The 22972-nt window shown below is 41.2% G+C and overlaps 1 protein-coding gene across 5 annotated transcripts in view; it reads right to left on the bottom strand.

Annotated features, from left to right (window-relative positions):
• LOC140201838 (anthrax toxin receptor 1-like) overlaps positions 1 to 22972 on the bottom strand; it is a 281124-nt gene that overhangs the window by 64170 nt on the left and 193982 nt on the right. For all 5 annotated transcript variants that reach the window (XM_072266548.1, XM_072266550.1, XM_072266547.1 and 2 more), the window contains exon 15: positions 2606 to 2704. In XM_072266548.1, coding sequence (XP_072122649.1) covers positions 2606 to 2704 — 99 coding nt within the window. The remainder of the gene's footprint in view (positions 1 to 2605; positions 2705 to 22972) is intronic.

Raw genomic sequence — 22972 nt, 5'->3', positions numbered from 1 at the left:
TTGAGACTAACAAACATGTCTAAGATCAAGTCCTAGGAAACAATCCCCCAACTCAATTCTTGTCTTGGAATAGAAATGGAAATGATCCTGATTTCAATAACATCTGCATAATATGATCTGTAGGATTGAGGCACGCATACAGAATGTTGAGCTCAGCAGGTCAGGCCTTTCAAAGTCTTGACTCGAAATGTTCACTTCCCTCTGTTAATGCTGCCTGACCTACTGAGTTCCTCCAGCATCTTGTATACATTGCTCAAGATCTTCAGTTTCTGAAGAGCCTTCAGTGTGGGACTGAAGCATTCCCTCAAATTTATGCTGGTCCTTCCCCCACTGTTTAACACATGCATCAACATGTCATCATTTTTCTCAGCACTATAAGTGTCACTTTTACAGCCCATTGTCTATCACACTCAGGCTGGTTCATGGCAGGATTCTGAATGATTTACATTGGTGTTCCTGGCATTGTAATGAAGTGAAGTTGATATGTGATGGGGAGCTTAAGTCAGTGACAGAGAGATTCAACAGTTCCCAGCTATTCAAAAACTAGCTCGTCCAAGTTTATTGGGAAAGTATATCTGAGCTCCTCACTTTGTCTTGTTGAAGGAGCAGCCCAAGAGTAAATGGAGCCAAAATGCAATCATGTATTTCTATGTGTATTTTCATGCAATGTAGTAGGATACGTACATAGTTTGAGGCCACTTCTGAAATTAGGTTCCATAGCTGTATTAAACATATGCATATACATACATATATATGTATATATCTATTGACATACAGCATGGAATAGATCCTTCTGGCCTTTGAGCCACGCAATCCAGCTATCCCCTGATTTAACTCCAGCCTGATCACTGGAGAATTTACAATTAACCTACCAGCTGGTACATCTTTGGATTGTGGGAGGAAACCGGAGCACCCGGGGAAAACCCATGTGATCATGGGGAGAACGTAGAGGCAGTGACGGAAATGAATCCAGATTACCGGTACTGTAAAGTGTTGTGCTAACTGCTATGCTATTGTGCCACCCCATATACAGTAGCAAACAACAATTTTCTGCCCCAATATGTCTGGCCAAAGGAAAAAAATGATTTTAAAGAACTGGCGATACAGTGATTATTTGTAATACAATTATATATTTTAAAACATTTTGATCAGATTATTTGAAAGGAATATTTCTCTGGTTAATCTTGTGATAAATTCTGTGTTTGTTACTGTTTTATGGTAATTCAAAAACCTCTGTAGGTATTTAATTAAATATGTTGTTCAGGTTTAAAGCTGCAATTTGAGTAATGAATTGAAAGGACAAACTTCCATTTAATTGACCCTACCACGCCTTTCAGAACATCTCAAAATCTGCTGCATCCATTGGCATAACTTTCCTAAGTGTGGTCACTGCTGTAAGGCAAGAACACAACATAAACAGGAGAAATTCTGCAGATGCTGCAAACCCAATTCAACGCACACTCAAAATGCTGGAGGAACTAAGCAGGTCAGGGAGCATCTATGATAATGAATAAACAGTCAACTTTTCGGGCCGAGACCCTTCTTTAGTACCAGAAAGGAAGGGGGAAGAGGCCAGAATAAAAAGGGTGGAGGAGGGGTACGAGAATAACTGGAAGGTGATAGGTAACAAATTTGCATATTGCAGTCTCTGTGAATCAACAGAAATGCAGTGAATCGAGTACAAAGTATTAAGGATAATTTCAGTAATGTACCCAAAATTCTGGAGAAACTCAGCAAGTCAGGCAGCATCTGTGGAGGGAAATAAAGAATCAGTGTTTTGGATTGAGACTCTTCATGAGGACTAGAATGGAAGAGGCTGAAGCCTGAACAAAAATGTTGGGGGACTCAGGAGTACAAGTTGGCAAGTGATTAAGGGTATTGCCTCAAAAGTTTGCCTGTCTATTTCCCTCCATAGATGCTGACTGACCAACTGAGTTCCTCAAGGATTTTGTACGTTGCCTCAGATTTTCTGCATCTGCAGAATCTCTTTTGTCTTTGTTTTTTTGCCCCACTGTGAAGTCTCTTTGAGGTATGACTACTTCCTCTCTTTCCTCCGTTCCTGAGGTTCTCCCCCTCTGTGTTCTCTGCTGCCCTGCACCTCTTTGACCTCGTGCTCACCCAGATTCACTACCACAGCCATGTGTACCTGCCAATCATCTCTTTCATGGATTGCATAGTCTATTATCCTCCCCTATCAGATTCCTTCTTCAATTCTTGATGTCCTCCACCTATTAGGTTCTTGTATCATTCCCTTTCATCCCCACTTCCCCATCCACCTACCTTCCCCTCACCTTGTTTCACAATTCACCTATCAGCTTGTACTCTCTCCCCCCCAACCCCCTTTTTATTCTGGCTTCTGCCCCTTTCCTTTCCAGTGCTGATGAAGAGTCCCGGCCCGAAAAGTCAACTATTTATTTCCTTCTGTAGATGCTGTTTGACCTGCTGAGTTCCTCCAGCATTGTGTGCCTTGCTGTTGAGGATAATACTTCCACTGGAATTTAATTCAATGGTGAAAGCACTTTAAAATCTGATTAATTTGAGTTGAAAACATTGTTTACCTCCAGCCACTCACAAGTTTAATGAAGGGTCACTGATAATACTTTACCTCCATTCTTTTGATCCCTCCCACTCCTCGACCACCATAATATGAGGCATCAACAGTTGGCCATTTCTTCTTGGGCAATCCTTCTGAGTCCAAATCCTCCTGTAAGAGAGGGAATGATTAGTGGGGAACAAGAACGTGGGGTGCTGTACTCCTCTGTCAGATAAATTAACTGATATAATTTTTTTAAGCACTAGATCCTTCTTGATTTAATCCTTGATATGTTAGCCAAGGGGAAATGCCAAAGTTTTTAAAGTTTTCCAAGCAGATCTTTAAAGGTCAACATGGACCAAATTCAGGTCCCCTATCCAACTACCAAATGTAACTTCATGACAGAAAGAGAAGAAAAAAATCTGTGGAACTCGTGAACAACATATTTAATGTGTGTGTGTTATGAAGAATAAGAATCAAAACAGGAAGAGCTCTGATGTCATTCAGGCAAGCCAGAGGAGATTCATTACACATGACGGATTTTGCAATCATTCTGTCTGTTTACATCCCCAAGTAAAAGAAGTCTTTAAAAAACAAAGCTCTTTCTTTATATTTGTTTTCTGACTTTTAAGAGTATATTTAAAGCACTGTTAATGCCTTTGTGTGGAATCTATTTTCTCTATTGAAGATCCAGCTTAATCCTTAGGAATTTGGTATGAAATACAAGGATGCTCAGAATCTTCAATTGCTTATTAACTCTTCTTTGGCTCGATGTTTTAAAACTTCAAGCTGTAACCACTGAACTGCACTGAGGACAGTAGCATATTTGCCACACTTGAGGACGTTACAGGATAGTTCAGTCAGTGAACAATTAATATGTCCAAGTTAGAGTTTGAAGCTGTAAATTGTATTTTTTGTAATATTTGTAAAGGTATGTATGTATTGTATTATCACATTAACATCCATGAGCATGTCTAGGAGCTTGAATGGCAGCTAGGAAATTTGAAAAAGAAAAACTAGTATCAGTTATGGTAACCATTAAATTACCAGATATTCTTAAAGAACATAAGAACATAAGAAATACTTTAATACTTTATACTTTATTGTCACCAAACAATTGATACTAGAATGTACAATCATCACAGCGATATTTGATTCTGCGCTTCCTGCTCCCTGGATAACAAATATTAAATATTAAAAATAGTAAAAATTAGTAAATACCCTAAAAATTTAAATTATAAATCATAAATAGAAAATAGAAAAATGGAAAGTAAGGTAGTGCAAAAAAAAAACCGAGAGGCAGGTCCGGATATTTGGAGGGTACGGCCCAGATCCATGTCAGGATCCATTCAGCAGTCTTATCACAGTTGGAAAGAAGCTGTTCCCAAATCTGGCCGTACGAGTCTTCAAGCTCCTGAGCCTTCTCCCAGAAGGAAGAGGGATGAAAAGTGTGTTGGCTGGGTGGGTTGTGTCCTTGATTATCCTGGCAGCACTGCTCCGACAGCGTGCGGTGTAAAGTGAGTCCAAGGATGGAAGATTGGTTTGTGTGATGTGCTGCGCCGTGTTCACAAACTACTGCAGCTTCTTTCGGTCTTGGACAGGACAACTTCCATACCAGGTTGTGATGCACCCTAGAAGAATGCGTTCTACGGTGCATCTATAAAAATTAGTGAGGGTTTTAGGGGACAGGCCAAATTTCTTTAGTTTTCTCAGGAAGTAAAGGCGCTGGTGGGCCCTCTTGGCAGTGAACTCTGCTTGGTTGGACCAAGTCAGGTCATTTGTGATATTAACCCTGAGGAACTTAAAGATTTTGACCTGTTCCACTTGCGCACCACCGAAGTAAATTGGGTCGTGCAGTCCGCTACTCCTTCTGAAGTTAACAACCAATTCTTTTGTCTTGCTGACGTTGAGGGACAGGTTATTGTCTTCACACCATGCCACCAGCTTCTTAATTTCCTCTCTGTACTCAAGCTCATCATTACCCGAGATACAGTCTACAATTGTGTCATCAGTAAACTTGTACATTGAGTTTATAAGTAGGAGCAGGAGTAGGCCATCCGGCCCATCGAGCCTGCCCTGATATTCAATAAGATCATGGCTGATCTGTTCGTAAACTCAGCTCTATCTACCTGCCTTTTCCCCATAACCCTGAATTCCCTTGCTTTGTAAAAAAACTATCTAACTGTTTCTTAAATATATTTAGTGAAGAAGCCTCAACTGCTTCCCTGGGCAGTGAATTCCACAGATTCACCACTCTCTGGGGGAAAAAGTTTCTCCTCATCTCCGTCCTAAAACTTCTCCCCTGAATCTTGAGGCAATGTCCCCTAGTTCTAGTCTCACCTACCAATGCAAACAACTTCCCTACTTCTATCTTATCTATCCCTTTCAAAATTTTGTATGTTTCTATAAGATCCCCTCTCATTCTTCTGAACTCGAGAGTATAGTCCCAGGCGACTCAATCTCTCCTCATAAGTTAACCCCTTCATCTCTGGAATCAACCTGGTGAACCTCCTCTGCACTGCCTCCAAAGCCAGTATATCCTTCCTCAAGTATGGAGACCAGAACTGCACACAGTACTCCAGGCGTGGCCTCACCAGTACCCTGTATAGTTGAAGCATGACCTCCCTGCTCTTGAATTCAATCCCTCTAGCATTCCGTTTGCCTTTTTAATAACCTGTTGTACCTGCACGTCAACTTTTGCGATTCATGAACAAGCACTCCCAACTCCCTCTGCACAACAGCATGCTACAATCTTTCACCATTTAAATAATACTCTGCTCTTCTATTATTCTTTCCGAAGTGGATGATCCCGCATTTACCAACATTGTATTTCACCTGCCAGACCTTGGTCCACTCACTTAACCTATTTATATCCCTCTGCAGACTCTCCACATCCTCTGTACAATTTGCTTTTCCACTCAGTTTAGTGTCATCAGCAAATTTGGCTACGCTACACTCAGTCCCCTCTTCCAAATCATCAGTGTAAATGGTAAACATTTGCGGGCCCGGGCCAACCCCTGCGGCACCCCACTCACCACCGACTGCCAACCGGAGAAACACCAATTTATACCAACTCTCTGCCTTCTATCGGTTAACCAATCCACTATCATTGCCAATACACTTCCTCCAAATCCATGCATCCATATCTTATTTATAAGTCTCTTGTGCAGCACCTTATCGAACACCTTCTGGAAATCCAAGTAAATGACATCCACCTGTTCCCCTCTATCCACTGCACTCATTATGTCCTCAAAGAACTCCAGTAAGTTTGTCAAACAGGACCTGCCCTTTCTGAATCCATGCTGTGTCTGACTAATGGACCACTCCTTTCTAAATGTTTCGCTATTTCTTCCTTCATGACAGCTTCAAGCATTTTCCTGACTACAGATGTTAAGCTAACTGGCCTATAGTTGCCTGTCTTTTGCCTACTGCCTTTTTTTAAAAAAGTGGCGTGACATTTGCTGTCTTCCAGTCCGTCGGGACCTGCCCAGAGTCTAGAGAATTTTGATAAATGATTACCAATGCGTCTACTATAACCTCCGCCAATTCCTTCAGTACCCTGGAATGCATCCCATCAGGACCGGGAACTTATCTGCCTTCAGGCCCTCTAGTTCGCTCATCACTATCTCTTCAGTGACAGTGATTTTATTGAGGTCCTCACCTCCCATTTCGTCCATAACATCCTTCTTTGGCAGATTAGATGTGTCCTCCACTGTGAAGACCGAGACAAAATAGTCGTTCAATGCCTCAGCCATTTCCTTATCACCCAATATCAATTTCCTCTTTTCGTCTTCCAAGGGACCTACGTTGACTTTAGCCACCCTCTTCCGCTTTATATAATTATAAAAACGGCTAGCAAAAGTTTTTATATTTTGTGCTAATTTAGTTTCATACTCTATCTTCCCTTTCCTTACTTCTTGCTTAGTTGTTCTCTGTTGCTTTTTAAAGTTCTCCCAATCCTCCAGTCTCCCCCTACTCTTTGTGACTTTGTACATATCAGCTTTTAATTTGATACTATCTTTTATTTCCTTAATTATCCAAGGCTGGCACTCCCCACACTTACTGTCCTTACTTTTGACTGGAATGTACTTTTGTTGAGCACTGTGAAAAATCTCTTTGAAAGTATTCCACTGTTCCTCAACTGTCCTACCAAATAGCCTGTGCTCCCAATCCACGTTGGCCAACTCCTCCCTCATCCCATTGTAGTCTCCCTTGCTCAAGCAAAATACACTGGTTTTAGATTTAACTGTTTCATCCTCCATCTGAATGCGAAATTCAATGATACTATGATCACTCTTTCCAAGAGGATCCCTGACTACAAGACCGTTAATCTTACCTGTCTCATTGCACAGGACCAGATCTAAGATAGTATTTTCCCTTGTAGTTTCACTAACATGCTGCTCAAGAAAGCCATCACGGATGCATTCTATGAAGTCCTCCTCAAGTCTTCCTTGACCAACCTGATTCACCCAATCTACATGGAAGTTAAAATCCTCCATGACAACCACCATTCCGTTCTAACAAGCCTCAGTTATTTCTTGGTTAATAGCCTCTGCCACTGCAATGTTTTTATTAGGTGGCCTATATACAACTCCCACCAGTGATTTTTTTTTTTCCCTTTACTATTCTTAATCTCTACCCAGATGGACTCAACATTCTGCTCCAGCTATTAGTAAACATTTGGTTTACTAATAGCCTTTAAGGAAGTCTGATCTACATGTATCTCCAAACCTACCATTGTGGTTTGCTCTTAGCTGCCCTCTGAACTGAACTCTCAATTTAAAGATAATCAGGGATATTCAATACATACTGGACTAACCCGTGAACGAATATGAGTGCAGGTGAATATGTCCTGCACAGTGCCCCACTGAACCTATTCTTCATACCTCAATCCTGCCTCTCCTTTTCCAGTTCCTTTCCACCCACACCTTGGGCAACTCCCATGCCCTGCAACATTTTGACAGCTTCCAATTCCCTATTCCCAATTGTTTCAATCTCAATTATGGATGTCCATTTCCAATATTCCTCCATCCAACATGAAGTCTTGACACCCTCTGCTTCTTTCTGGAACAAACAATGAACATTCTACCCCACTAACACTCCCATCCACCTGGGAGAACTTATTCCTACTCTCAACAAGTTCTGTTTTGATTCTTCCCACTTTCTACAAATAAACAGTGTGCCCATGCGCACTTGTACATTAATGTTTTTGTAGGCTATGTGGAATATTCCTTATCCAAACCTACTCTAGCATCAGCTAGTTAATCACTAGACTTCACTGGTGCTACTTCCTGTACTCATGTGGAACATGTCAATTTTATCATCTTTGCTACAAACTTTGCACCCTGCTCTCATTCACTTGGACCATTTCCAACACTTCCATCGCTTTTCTGGATCTTTCATTCTCTACCTCTGGAGACAAATTATGCACTAATATCTACTAAAAGCCCAATGACTCCCACAGCAAACTCAACTCCCATCATATCTCCTGATTCTCACTTTCATCTCACTAGCTTCCACATCCAGCATATTAGCATTTATAGTTCTGCCAGCGGCAGCAGGGCAACAGGGCCCCAACACCAGTTACATTTTCTTCTCTTCTGCTTCCCCTTCTGTTTTCTAGAGGAACTACTCTCTTTGATTCCCTGGTCTGTTTGTTCACCCTCACCCACCCCTTTCTGTCCCCTGGCACTTTTCCTTGCAAGCGTAGGAGCTGCAACACTTGTCCCTACTCCACCTTCCTCCCCAACACCAACAGAGAGAAGCAGACCTTCCAGGTGAGGCAGGAATTCACATGCACCTCTTCCATTTCATCTATTGCATTATCTCCGCACCATCATTAAGACCAAGCGCAGACATGTGACAATTTGCACAGAACCTGCATTCTGTGCACAACAGCCATCTTGAACTTCAGTTTGCATCTCTCTTCAACTCCTCTCTCCATCTCCACACTAACTGGTCCGACCTCAGCCACTTCCACTGTCAGGGTGAGGCCAAACACAAGCCAGAACAACATTTATAGTCCACTTAGTTAGTCTACAACCAACACTCTCTCTCTGTCACTAAAACCGTGCATCTCCTCCCTCCGCCAACCCTCTCCCTTCCCCCCCCATCACTCACAAAATATGCTCCCACTACCACACCTTAAGAGTATCTCCACTTCTGTGGACTGCTCAGAACTTTTTTTCATAGGATCAACAACACATTCAGATTTCCTACATGAATTAAAAAGTTTGAAGTTTGAAGTAAAATTTATTATCAGAGGACATAAAACCCTGAGATATTTTTTATAATAGGATCAATAAACAACAAACTGTGCAAATGCAAATATAAATAAATAACAAGAGCATAAATTACTAAAAAGAGTCCTTAAAGTGAGACCGTAGGTTGTGGGAACACCAGAAATAGAATGAGTGTAGTTGTCCCCTTTTGTTCAAGAGCCTGATAGTTGAGGGGTAGTAACTGTTCCTGAACCTGTGTTGGGAGTCCTGAGGCTCTTGTACCTTCTACCTGATGGCAGCAGTGAGAAAACAGCATGGCCTGGGTGGTGAGGATCTTTGATGATGGATGCTGCTTTTCCACAGCAACGTTTCATGTAGATGTGCTCAATGGTTGGGAGGGCTTAACCCATGGTGTACTGGGCCGAATCCACTACCTTTTGTAGGATTTTCCATTCAAAGGCGTTGGTGTTCCCATACCAGGCTGTAATGTTATATTACTTCCAAAATAAATGCATTTAAATCAATATTCTCTGCTGCATTTGTTACGTTGCTGATAGTGAAAGATAATTTCTGAGAGTCCCACGAAAATATATGTTGTTAAAATACTGTACATCAAGCTTGGTGCAAAAATAACTCTTTGAAAGAGGTATTAGCAGAATCATCTGCGTACCTACTGTGCTCCAAGCGAGGAACCCTGGAGCACATCCTCAGCGGCTGTGCAAGGGCACTTGGTGAGGGACGGTACAGGTGGAGGCATGATCAGGTCCTGAAGACCATCGCTGAAGCCATCAGCGCAGGAGTTGAGTGGGCGAAGCGGTCCCGACCCTCCAAGCAGACCATTGCCTTTGTCAGAGCTGGGGAGCAGCCAATACCTGCCAAAAGAACATCTGTAGACAATCTGACCTCTGCAAGGGACTGGCAGCTGTTGGTGGACCTCGAAGGGCAGCTGAAGTTCCCCAACCATATCGCAGCCACCACCCTGCGACCAGACATTGTCCTAGTGTCTGAGTCTACTAAGCAAGTGGTGTTGCTGGAGCTGACAGTCCCATGGGAAGATAGCTTGGAGGAGGCCTTTGAAAGGAAGCTCTCCAAGTACGCAGGACTGGTCAGCAACTGTCAGCAGGCTGGATGGAGAGCGAGGTGTCTCCCAGTGGAGGTTGGTTGTAGGGGATTCGTAGTTAGAGCCTTCAGCATTTTGGGCATCGAGGGAGAGAGGAAGAGGAGAGCCATCCGCAGTACCACTGATGTGGCAGAGAGGGCCTCAAGATGGCTGTGGCTCAAAAGAGGGGAGCCATGGAGTCATAAGTAGCTAGCCATCTGGACACAAGCTGGGGTCTGATCAGCCCCGGCTGGATCACCTGGAGGAGGTTGTATGATGTTGAAAGACCCGAAACACCCGATGATTCCAGGAACATCACTGAAGATGTGTCCAGAAGCATCAATAGATGTATGTACACAGCAGGCTCAGTCATTGCTAGTGTCTGGCAGCATTCATGCAATGGGGTGCAGTGGCCTGATATCTTTCAGCAATCTAATCCATCCTTTTAATATTCAGCCTCTTCCAAATCAATCTCACCACAGATTTCTCCTCCAGCTCTAATGCATCACCAGTAAAAATTAGAGTGAGACCAACCATTTACTCTGGGGAAAGTTCATCTGCTGGAGGAGGCACTCTGGCAGGGCATGTGGTCAATGAGCTCAAGCATCAAAAGATTTGTCTGAATGATTCACAGTGAACTGTTCTGAGGGCTCTGAGGTTTCAATAGGTGTTATACAAATAGTTCAGTCCTTATTATTTGAAGCAGGTTACATCACACAATGCCTCCTCTGCATTTTACATCTGAACACAAAATCTATCTTCACAACAGAAATTCTGAAATACAGATGAAATAATTCGTGCCATGTACATCAGGCAACGTTTGATCTGTTTAGACCAAGTATTAACAGATGACCACGAAACTTTAAAAGCCTTTTGGATCAAGCACATCTCAGGCGTTAAGTGAAGAATGATCATCTGCTTTTTGAAATAGTGACAGGTTGTTGATATTGATGTGCAAGATATAGAATAAAATATAAATCAAGTTCATTCATTGCCACATGTTATTGGGTCTACGTACTCATCTGTTGCTCAGAAATCACATTTCTTATAAAGAGCCTTTAAGTGTTTCAAGTGTAATGATGTACCAAAAGAAATAAAGTGACTTTCAACTGATTTTAAGCAACACACATAAAAATTGCTGGTGAACGCAGCAGGCCAGGCAGCATCTATAGGAAGAAGTACAGTCCACGTTTTGGGCCGAGACCTCGACTGTACCTCTTCCTTATAGATGCTGCCTGGCCTGCTGCGCTCACCAGCAATTTTATGTGTGTTGCTTGAAATTCCAGCAGCTGCAGATTTCCTTGTGTTTGCGTTCAACTGATTTTATGTTGGTTTGAACGTGTATTGTTTTTGACTGTTGTTTCTGACGATTTATTTAGATGCAACGTGGACCAGGCCCTCTTGGCACTTTAAACTATTCCACCCAGCAATTCCCTGACTTAATTCTAGCCTAATCACAGGACAATTTACAATGACCAATTAACCTATTAACTGGTGTGTCTTTGGGCAGTGGGAAGAAACCAGGGCCCCCGGTGGAAACCCATATGATCACGGGGAGAACGTACAAGCTCCTTACAGACAGTGGCAGGAATTGACCCCGAGTTGCTGGTAGTGTAAAGTGCTGTGTTAACCACTATGCTACCATGCCGCTCCTTGTCCTTGCAGAAGGGAAAGAGAGAATATGTACTTCTTGTGATCCACCAGTAATAGATCTGAATAATTTGCATGTTTTCAACTATCTAGAATCTCCTTTTTAAATCTCTTTCTTTCCCCTACTGACTTTTCCCTGTCTGGGTTCTCTGCCAAGATCATGAGCAGACCTTCAGTACCTCAGTCATGTGGTTACTCTAAAGATCTTAAATGTCATCGCCCTCGTATTTATATAATGCCTTTCACAATCTTGGCTGCTCAGTGTGTCACCTTTATTACAATGGTTATCTTAACCTTATAATTGTGGGAGAAAACAGCTCATTTGAAAATGGCATGCTGCCAAAAAACTTCCATGTGATAATTGATCAGAAAATACAATTTTTCTTGTGTTTGTTGAGAGTTAAATAAAAAATTATCAGTGAAGTATTTATAAACATTTGCCATATTTCATGTCAGTGAAAGTAGGGGAGTTAATTACTTAAAGTACTGTGTTCTTAGAAAAGGGGATAACTACACTTACTTGCTCCATCACTGAGATGTTCCCACAACCAATGTTCTCACTTCAAGGACTCTTTATCTCATTATCTCATGTTCTTGTTATTTATAACTATTTATTTGCATTTGCATTTGCACAGCTTTTTGTCTCCTGCACTCTGGTTAATATTTATTGATCCTGTTATAGTTACTATTCTATAGATTTGCTGAGTATGCCCACAGGTAAATGAATCTCATAGTGACATATATACACTTTGATAATTTACTTTTATCTCTAATAATTGATAAGGTATTAAATGAAACAAATATGAAAGATATTTTCATTTAGTTTGCACATTTCACATACTCTATACCATGAAATAAAGTGAAATTATTGATCAAGTACAGTTAATGTTAAGCAAGTAAATATAATCCACAGCAGGTAAGCCAATACAATAGAAAGAGAGACAAAACATTGGGAAACTTTAGACTTCTTTACAGAACTAGCATGGTCATTGTATCAGTTACTGAGGTAGGATAGACCCAACAGAAAATTGGCAAGCACCTCATGGCATTTAGAATCATGACATCACTTGCTTGCATTACAAATAATTACACTTGTCCTTTTAACTAATAATGTTTTGAAGATGTCTTGCATGTCTATTTGCCTTCTATAGTTTTATTGGTCAAAGGCGCAATTCATATTGAGTTAGTAAATATTGCCACATTGAAGGCAAACTCTCCTAAACCAGCCACCTTTTTCACACTCCCTTCCCAGTGACACTGCCATATTCTCCTACTTTAAATTCTACCCCTCTTGGTTATTCTGCTATTGTCACATCAACTTTTCCTGTGCTATTTGAGACTACGCCATTCTGATGTTTTGCACCCATCATATTTATTATTACCATCTATAATGTTTATTCTGTAAGTTTCATGTAAACATAGAGTTTCACTGCACCCTGGTGTAAATGACAATAAAATGAATCTAAATAGTCCAATGTGGGCAGCATGCCAATGAAGTCGAAATGAAGGTGATTATTCTACTCAGCCTCCTGATGTCACCATCTTATAAAGTAAGTATGTCACCCTACTGTGTTTACAAGACTTATTGGAAAAAATAATGAAAAGATACCAATAATAATCTATTTTAACTTTAATTTCAGTGGACTCCAGCATAGCATCATTCAAAAAAGCAATAAATTTGGCACTGTAATGCAGTGTTTCTGGTAAAAGATATTAAAGACAACAATAAGTCAAAGGAAGCTAGGTAAGATTGGCCAGGAAGTGTACCCTTGTTGAGCTCACTGAGACTTCTTATATTTTAAGATTCTGCTCATATTTTAAGATATTTGCACAGAATGAAATAATATTTTATCATTAAATCCTTAAATAGGCAAAGCAAAACTGAAGCTGAAGAGCTCTATAATGAGTTTAACAGATCATTTTAATGGGGCTGCACTGAGATTTCCACTTCCTTTGTATAATGTATTTCTTACAATGAATCCCATGGGTTATTTCTACATTAACTATACTTTCATTGCTTCTTCATATGTCACCTGAGGAGATTAACTTAATTTTGTGCTGTTTAAGTTAAAAGACCCTTTCTCTTTGTGAAATAAAATTAATATTCAGTTCTTATTTTGCCCAAATATATTTTAGAATTTTAGCACCCAGATCACCTGGAAATACTTTAGTCTGACATAAGGTCTGACATTTGTTTTAATCATTTCATCCTTTGCTTGCCTCACACGGGCTGCAGTATAATTAAAAATTGATCATTTAAATTAACTTGAATGGATTACATGAATAATTAATATCTATCCTATGTCACTCTGCTGGTGTCCAGTATTTATTTAAAATCAATTATAATCTCAGTGATGCAAACACTGAACAATTAACACAAAATATCTAAAACCCAGCAAAAGCTATTATCTTGTATCGGTTCACTTCAAGTGTTACTACTGCATTTTTATCTAGCCTTCTCATCAGATTGTAACTTCAAAACAAGTAAAATCCATGGTTAGTAGTGCTTTATTGGTACTTTCACCTATTACTTTTCCTCCTATGAAGTAACAAAGACATCACCTGGCTCTTTCTTCTCTTTGTATCCACAAATGGTCTTCAGTTTGGGACGCCTTTGAGAGGAGGCCCAGAATTTTCATCCTCATCTGTGATGCTTAAGCACCAGCTGAATGCTCTGAGAATTTTCTCCAATGAAACATCAATTCTCCTTTTCTCTCATAAGCTAGTAAGTGAAATACTCGACATGTAGGAAAGAAATGGCTTTTGTCTTCAATAAGGAGAACATCAGTTGTTGTGTGTAAACATAGACATAGAAACATAGAAAATAGGTGCAGGAATAGGCCATTTGGCCCTTCGAGCCTGCACTGCCATTCAGTACGATCATGGCTGATCATCCAACTCAGAACCCTGCATCTGCCTTCTCTCCATACCCCCTGATCCCTTTAGCCACAAGGGCCATATCTAACTCCCTCTTAAATATAGCCAATGAATTGGCCTCAACTGTTTCCTGTGGCAGAGAATTCCACAGATTCACCACTCTCTGTGTGAAGAAGTTTTTCCTCATCTCAGTCCTAAAAGGCTTCCCCTTTATCCTCAATCTGTGACCCCTCGTTCTGGACTTCCCCAACATTGGGAACAATCTTCCTGCATCTACCCTGTCCAATCCCTTTAGAATTTTATACGTTTCAATCAGATCCCCCCTCAATCTTCTAAATTCCAGAGAGTATAAGCCTAGTCGATCCAGTACTGTACCTTTCATGTCCAATTTGCTTACATTTATTGCTTGCACGATTTGTTATTTTTTTTTCTTTGCACATTGGATGTTTGATGGTGTTTTTTATAAATGGGTTCTTTGGGGGCTTCTTTGTTTTATGGCTGCCTGTAAGGAGACAAATCTCAAGGCTGTATAATCTATACATGGATAATAAATGTACCTTGAACTTTGAGGACTCAAGACATTGCGAAGTGGATAAACCAGAATAATGGGAGACTAACAAACCTCATACTCTCAATACCTTGCCTGTCCACTATTGCAAAAATAACAATTTTATATGGATTTCTGAATTCAGCTATGTAATCTCCAGAATTTCTGTGTCTAATCCATCCTGTCTTTGTTCAAAAACATGTCAGCACCAGGCTGGAAAGTTTAAGATTGATATGTTTGGCAAGGGTTTGATTTAAAAATGCCTCAGCCTACACTGCAGTCACTGACTTAGAAGGTTGTCTATCACACTAATTAATGAAACAATCGTGGAATCACAAAACACAGTTGTCCTTAATTATTTAATTTCTTTGGAATGACAATATGGAAGTTTGAACTCTTGATGATGTGCACACAGCACACACATTTCTTGCGCTAATAAATATTTATGGCCACTGTTTCATTCCAAAAAAACCATCTGTTTTAGTTTATTACTTTCAAATTGAAACCTCTTAACAATATCATTGACAAACACCAGAGAATGGGAAAATTGAAGGATACTTTGGATGAAGCAGTAAGAAAATGACTCATGCAAATTGGCATAATGGTTTTTGAAATTAATTTTTTTAAATGAATTTAAATAATTTAGTTAAGCATTCCTAAAGTGTTTGCAAACAAATTTGACACCAAATATCACAAGATGTGAGGAGAGGCGATCAAAGAGTTAATCAGAGGTAGGTTTTAAGCAATGCCTTATGAAGTCTTGGGAATGATTTTCCCTTTAGTGATTCTAGCTCCACAGCAACATAATTCTTATCTGACCTCTGAACTGTTACTGCATGGTGTGACGAGAATACACATAAATTAAGATGTTTGCTGGCCTGGGCTAGCACCAGTGGCATCAGCAGTTGGTCTGCCACCTGTCCTCAGGGGAGGGAGAGATAAGGAACAATAAAGCAGCATTTGGGGATGTTAATGAAGGAGCCATCAGTCTGGGTAGTGTCAAGATCGGCTCCCCCTTTGAACCCTGAACTGTTTGAAGTGATGGACAGGCGATCTGGAGATGTGTAATGAAGGGCCGGGGGAGAGAGAGCTGTTTAGAGCGGCTCCCTCTTTGAACCCTGAACTGTTTGAAGTGATGGACAGGCGATACCCCAGCAGGGGGATAAAAAGGGACAGGTTCGCTAAGGCGACACACACGACACTCGAGGTAACGAGACCCTGGAAGCGATTTGCCTCTCACGAGTCGGTGGGAAGTACCGGGCCACAAACGCACAGGGTAGAAAGGTACGATCAGCGGGAACCTGGTGTGTGTCCGCCCTTGCTTGGGTGCCGGGTTCACTGCAGAGGATCGACCGCATCTGGAGGAGGGATCACAGTCGGTGACCCCAGGTAACATCACAAAGGACTCGCCCGAAAGCTGCTTGTGAGCAATATTGCAGGTCTGTGAGTGGAAGCTGTTTCGAATGATCATTCGTTCTCGTTCTCTCTCTCCTTCCCCCCACATTGTCCATCGCCATGGCAACGATTACTGCGAACTGAACTAAATTGAACTGGACCTTGTGTCACTTTGAAATTGGTCATTTGCCCCTAGACAACGATAGAGCTTGATTGATTCTGTTATCTTAATTCTGCGCACATGTGTGTTTATCATTGCTGAACTGTTGCATTTATTATCCTTTCGATTACTGTGTTGCTTGTTTCTTTAATAAAACTTCTTAGATCTAGTAATCCAGACTCCAACTGAGTGATCCATTTCTGCTGGTTTGGCAACCCAGTTACGGGGTACATAACAATGGATTCTGCTGTGATTCAAGGAGGTGACTCACCAGCATCTTCTCAAGGGATGACCTGCCCACATTGACCCACCTGTCTGAGTAGCTCCTCTCCTTCACTTCACCCCCGCACTCCTGATTTATGCGCACCAAGTACGGAAGGTGGGGGGGTGGTGAGGCAGGTCGCTCTGAGGTTCTACTACTTGTTCCTGGGCCTGGCCAAGATGACCATTCATGGGTCCAGGCAGCAGACAGGCAAGGGCTCTGCCTGGGCTGAATGCTTGCCCCTCTTCCAGGGATATGTTCATGCCCGGGTCTCCTTCAAGAGGGAGCAAGGAGTCATGATGGGTACACTGGGGGATTTCCAGGAGTGGGGGACCACTAGGAATGGACTGTTTTACAGACAGTAATAATGCTATTTTAATTTGAGTTTGTTCACTGTCTTGTAGTTACTTGATGTCTGTACTTTGTGTATGTGTTGTGAATAAACTTTGTAGTTTTCTATAAAAAAGAGAATCCTCTCCTACTGAACACCATAAGGAACCAATAAATTTTGCATTTACAGATTTATCTAGCACTAAGCAATGGTACAAAACATAATCCTTGAAAAATGACGAAGAAACATTCACTCACATGCACCTGCTTTTCAAATTTTTACTGAAAGTAAGAAAAGTAACTTTTACATTTATGTTACATCTTTCGCATTCCTTTGAGAATGTCCTAAACATTTTATATTTAATGAGGTACTATTTTTCTAAGATGTAGTTCTGTTGTAATATTGGCAGTTCTGCGTCATTGATGGGTCAAAGTTCTGAGAGACCACACAGATTACAACTTCAGGAAGGATTGTCACAACCACATTCAAGGCCATTTAAGAATCAACGTTAAATCTTTACCTTGGCCTTGATGCACATGTTCATAAATGGATTAGAAAGCTAAATAAGTAATCTTTGATTAAGTGGGCGTGTACCAGAGCCAACAATCATCGATCAATTTCTCATCTTGGAGTCCACAATACTTCCATGGAGTATGCTGCATGGTTCAAAACTGTTTATTCTGTCCATCAAATGCAACAGCTTACACATATAACTTCCTATAACCTTGAACTATTTCCAATCAAAGGCTTCCCCTTTAGCTACCTTACTGTTAACAGCATACCTTATTGCCCAGTGTTGACTTTGCATACACATGGAAGATATAGTACATGCGTAAACATATATCCTTCCACTGTTAACTTGACAGCGAGCCAAAGGTTTTCATCTTTCACCTGTGTTCTCAGAACAAGGTCTCAATACTGCAATGCACTTTATATTAGTCTAGTAGGGCAACCCTATCATCCATGTTTTCAAGTGAAAAGTGATGCTTTAAGATACCAGAGGACCACCCACTACTAGATCTTGGAACATGGTGTCATTATATGCATACAATATTATGCCAGAAAGAAAGTTAAAGAACAAACTATGCCACAATTTATGATGTGTGTTTATAAACAAAAATGTTTGCAATGTAACAAGAGCAGATGTTTGGGTACATCTTGATCATAGACTGTGATAATTCTTCACAACAGATCTTATAGCTAGCCAGAATCCAGAATTTCCTGTACTATACTGCTTATTTCAAGTTGGTTAAAAGTTAGAAGTTGGTTAAAGTTTCATCATTTCCACTTTTCTACCTCTCTCCTCATGGGATATCCATTTTGCATGCTATTATCTGCAACATGAATGTGCAGCCTGCAAATTCTTTTTTATTTGCTTATGAGGTGTGGGCATCACAGGCAGGTAGGTCATAAAGCTAATCATTCCTTAGTTGGTGTAGAACTTCATCCTCACTGCAAGGTGAAATCTTAGTTAAGATTCTCTCAAGATTTAAGTGAAGCATTACTGCTCATGTTGTACTTAATCAAAAGCGAATATAATCTCATTTGTCACTAGTATCTAGTTCTAACTTCTGTTTTCAGAGAAATTGCTTTGTGCCCCATCACCCTATCTCAACCTTCTGTGTCAGCTACAGTACTGTGCAAAAGTCTTGGGCATATAGCCAGAGTACCTAAGACATTTGCACAGTACTGTGTATTGGTTAAAATAGAAAGGTGATTGTGAAACAGAAATAGCATACTTAGGTTTTTATTAGCTCAGTAGTATTAAGTATTATTTGGTAAATAAGACATAATATACAGTACTGTGTAAAAGTCTTGGCCACACTAGCTATATATATATGTACTGTATATGATACAGGCAAAATCATACATACCTGTCCAGCTCCTTTGACACAGCCATTTTACATCAGGTAGAACACGTTTGGGTAATTTAACCTCAGTCTCACGGATCCAGAGAGATTTCAAAACAGTAAATGCCACTTGCCCATGGACCCATTTTCAGTCTGTGCAATCACCTTGAACCTTGTGAGATTTCAACACTCCTCCTATTCTGGTCATTTGAGCATCTGTGGTTTTAACCATGGATGGACCTGATTCTAGCTGTCAGATGCTGAGCTCTTGAATTACTTTCCTTAATCTTTCCTCTTCACTGTCTTTCCATCTACCACCCTCCTTCCTTGAAACTTATCACCTTACCAAACTTTATATCATCTCCTCTTGTGGCACGGAGGCTAATTTTGTTTGATGGCAAACTCATGAAGTGTCTAGGGACCTTCTATGGCATTAAAGGTAATAGACAAAGAGAAGCTGTTATTGTTGCTAAATCACTGCCAAGACTGACAATTCAATCCAATTTCATGCTCCATCCCCACAGCCTTCAATATACATTTTGTCTCCAAAGATAAATAGATCTCATTTAGTTGTAAATGTGGTGTTTCACAGTTTCAATAATCGTATTGTCTGCAAAAATATATTATTTTCACTTTTCCACCTCTTCTAGCTGAGGATTACTGAATATTACAAACAAAACTGAAAATATTGGCTGAAGTTCATGACCAAAATTGCATGCTGAGCTCTCTCCAACAACTATTTCCAAGCACGAGATCGCATGTAATACAAACAAGATGCAGCGGCATTAGAGCCTTAGGCTGATTAGCACAGGGTCACTCTCTGCTTTTCTGTAGAACTCTGTCTTGCAAAGAGAGGTTTGCTCCGTGTCCTTATGGACTGAAACTATGCAGTGGGTTATAAAGAAAGAATGGCTATAATTTATTTGCACCTTTTGCATCACTTCCAAGATCTCTCATTTCCTTTTAAAGCCAATGAAGTACTTTTTGTTCAGTAGCCACTGAAAGCAAAACACTCAAATTGCACACAGAAAGCTCCCATAAATAGCTCTGGTTTAACAAGAATAAGTAAGTCTCCAGTAAGAACTCCTACTCTGGTGAGGCAGTTGTAACTTTTCTGTTCAGATCTTAGTAGTGGGATCATATTGTCATTTGACACAAGAAGCAAGAATGGCAACTATTTCACCATGATGCAAGAATGCTTTATGAGGTAATGTTGTAGTTCTAGACCAGAGGCTAGAGAGTGTCACTGACCAATGGTGACATGTCGCAGACAGCTCACAAAACTATTAGGTACCCTTCTTTTTCTAGATATACTTCTCCTGAACTGTGATCGGCTGCAGCCTGCAATTTCCCTTTTAAGGATGTTCTTCTGAGCCGACTAAACAATCTGGCGTTTTTGGCGATCTCCGGGGGTAAACAGTGAACTAGACTCTCAAGAGTGCAGGTATGGCCGGGGTGGCCATCACTGCAGATGGATGCTGTGCCGATGCCTGATGGTGGGACATGAACCCATGATCGGCTCCATTACTCTGCACCGATTAAAGTCTTGAGCAAGATTAAAATCTTTGAGGATGAAAGTGGAAAGCAAACAGGTGTTCAGCACCGTCTGCCTGTGTGTGACCAGTCTCCCTCTCTTCTCACTACTATCATCAGGCAGGGGTTGCGGGAGTCTTGGGTCCCGTGCTGCCAGGTTCGGGAGCAGTTATTGCCCTGCAGTCACTGGGCTCTTGGACCGGCTTCACTCTCCTCACACTGAACGGGCTTTGCAGCCATGGACTCACTTTCAGGGACGCTGTAGTTCATGTTCCTTGTGGTTTTAGTTACTTTTATTTACTATCTGCACAATTTGATCAAGGCACTTAACACTGAACTGACTCTGCAGCTGTGGCCTGCAACTATCAGCACTTCTCTCAGAGCTGAACTGACTCCGTGGCTCTGCTGTTCATGTTCTGTGTGTTATTTGTTTGCATGATTTGTTCTTTTCTTCACACATTAGATGTGTGGTGGACTTCTTGTGTTTTTTTAATGAGTTCTATTGTGCTTCTTTGTTTAGTGGCTGCCCGCAAAAAGACAAATCTCAATGTTGTGTACAGTACACATACTTAGGTAAGCATACTTTGAACTTCTGAACTTTGAGCTTTTTGACCTTTGACCACACTTGGAGTATTGTGTTCAGTTCTGGTCACATTATAGGCACAGGATGAAGAAGCTTTAGAGAGGAATCAGAGACTTATCAGGATGCTGTGTGAATTAGAGAACATGTCTTATCAGGACAGACTACGCGAGCAAATGCTTTTCTCTTTGGAGCAAAGAAGGATGAAAGGTGATTTGATAGAGGTGTACAAGATGGTAAACAGCATAGATAGAATGGATAGCAGTGACCTTTTCACAGGGCAGAAATAGCTAATACAAGGGGTCATAGTTTTAAGATGACTGAGGGAATGTATAGGCAGAATGTCAGAGGTAAGTTGAGTACGTGGAACATCCTGCCAGGAGTGGTGGTACAGGCAGACCCATTAGGGCATTTAATGAACTCTTAAATAGGCACGTGGATGGTAGAAAAAATGGAGGGTTATGTCAGAGAGAAGGGTTAGATTGATTTTAGCATACTTTGAAAAGTCAGCTTAATATTATGGGCTGAATCTGCAGTGCATGGACTGTCCAAGCCCAGAGGGAAATGATGGTGGGGAATGGGGTGAGCAACCCCATCCCGTACAAACCCAGAGCTGAAGAAACAGCACCAAGAGCTCCAAGGACGAGAGATACAATAAAAAGATGGACTACATCTGGGGACAACTTGAAAGAATGGTTCAGGGTAGAGGACTTTGGGTGAGCTGCTGTTGGTGGCCTACCACCCAGTAGGAGTGATGGGTTTAAGTAAGTAAGCATGCAAACTTATAATTAAACCACCTTAGACTCTTTCTGCCGCAGACAGCAACCAGCACAAACCTCGGTCTGTGATTTGTGGTGCTGCTGTTACAGTTCGCTGTTGAAGACAAAGCATTCAGCTGTTTTTCAGATCACATGCATCATTAAACTTTTAAAGGGAAGCAGCTTTGCTCAAGAAGTGGTAAGAAGTAGAACCATCACAAGGAGTGTATGCTGTAATGCCACATTTGCATTACAGATTATATATTAGAACAGACATTCTCTATCCAGCCAAAGGATAGTAAACATTGGCATACACCAGCAGGTTTGAGTTGTCTGTGTTATGGGCTTAATTTAGCTAAATGAAAAGCAAAAAAAAAACACAAATGCTGGAAATCTGCAAGAAGTGCTATGCTATTACAGCTCAGGTGTTCCATAGTTCAAAGTTCTATTCCGGCACTGTTCTGTAAGGAGTCTCTCTATGTCCACCCTGTGGAATGCATGGGTTTTCCCTGGGTGCTCTGCTTTCCTCCCACAGCCCAAAGACGTTCCAGGTGGGTTAACTGGTCATTGTAAACTGCCCCATGGTTAGGTTAAGGCCAATTGGGGTGGTGGGGCGTCTGGAGCAGCATGCCCGAAGGGCCAGAAGGGCCTACTCCATGTTATATAGCTAAATAAATATAGTATTTTGCAAAAGTCTTAGGCACGCTGGCTATATATATGTACTTAAGACATTTGCACAGTACTGTAGAGATTTAATGTATCACACTGTACTATTGCTGCAAAAAAAACCAAACACACTTCATGACAATCAGAGTTACAGGGAAGTAGTAAGTTGCAGGAGGCGAGTAGCTGGGTGACTGTCAGGAGAAATGGAAATGTGAATAGGCAGTTGGCGCAGAGCACCCCTGTGGCCATTCCTGTCAATAATAAGTAAACGGTTTTGGATACTGTTGTGGGTTATGCCCTCTCAGGGGAATGACACAGAGACCAGGTTACTGGCACTGAGCATGGGTCCGTGGTGCGGAAGGGAAGGAGGGAGATGAGCGGAGTTGTAGTGATAGGGGACTCAATAGTCAGAGGAACTTACAGGAGATTCTGTGGACGTCACTGGGATACCCTGATGGTATGTTGCCTCCCTGGTGCCAGGGTCAGGGATGTCTCAGATCGCATCCACAG

This window comes from Mobula birostris, chromosome 8 (genome assembly GCF_030028105.1).
Source record: "Mobula birostris isolate sMobBir1 chromosome 8, sMobBir1.hap1, whole genome shotgun sequence".
Lineage (NCBI taxonomy): Eukaryota > Metazoa > Chordata > Chondrichthyes > Myliobatiformes > Myliobatidae > Mobula > Mobula birostris.
Note: the sequence above shows the minus strand (reverse complement) of the source record. Positions and strands in the feature narration are given on the sequence as shown.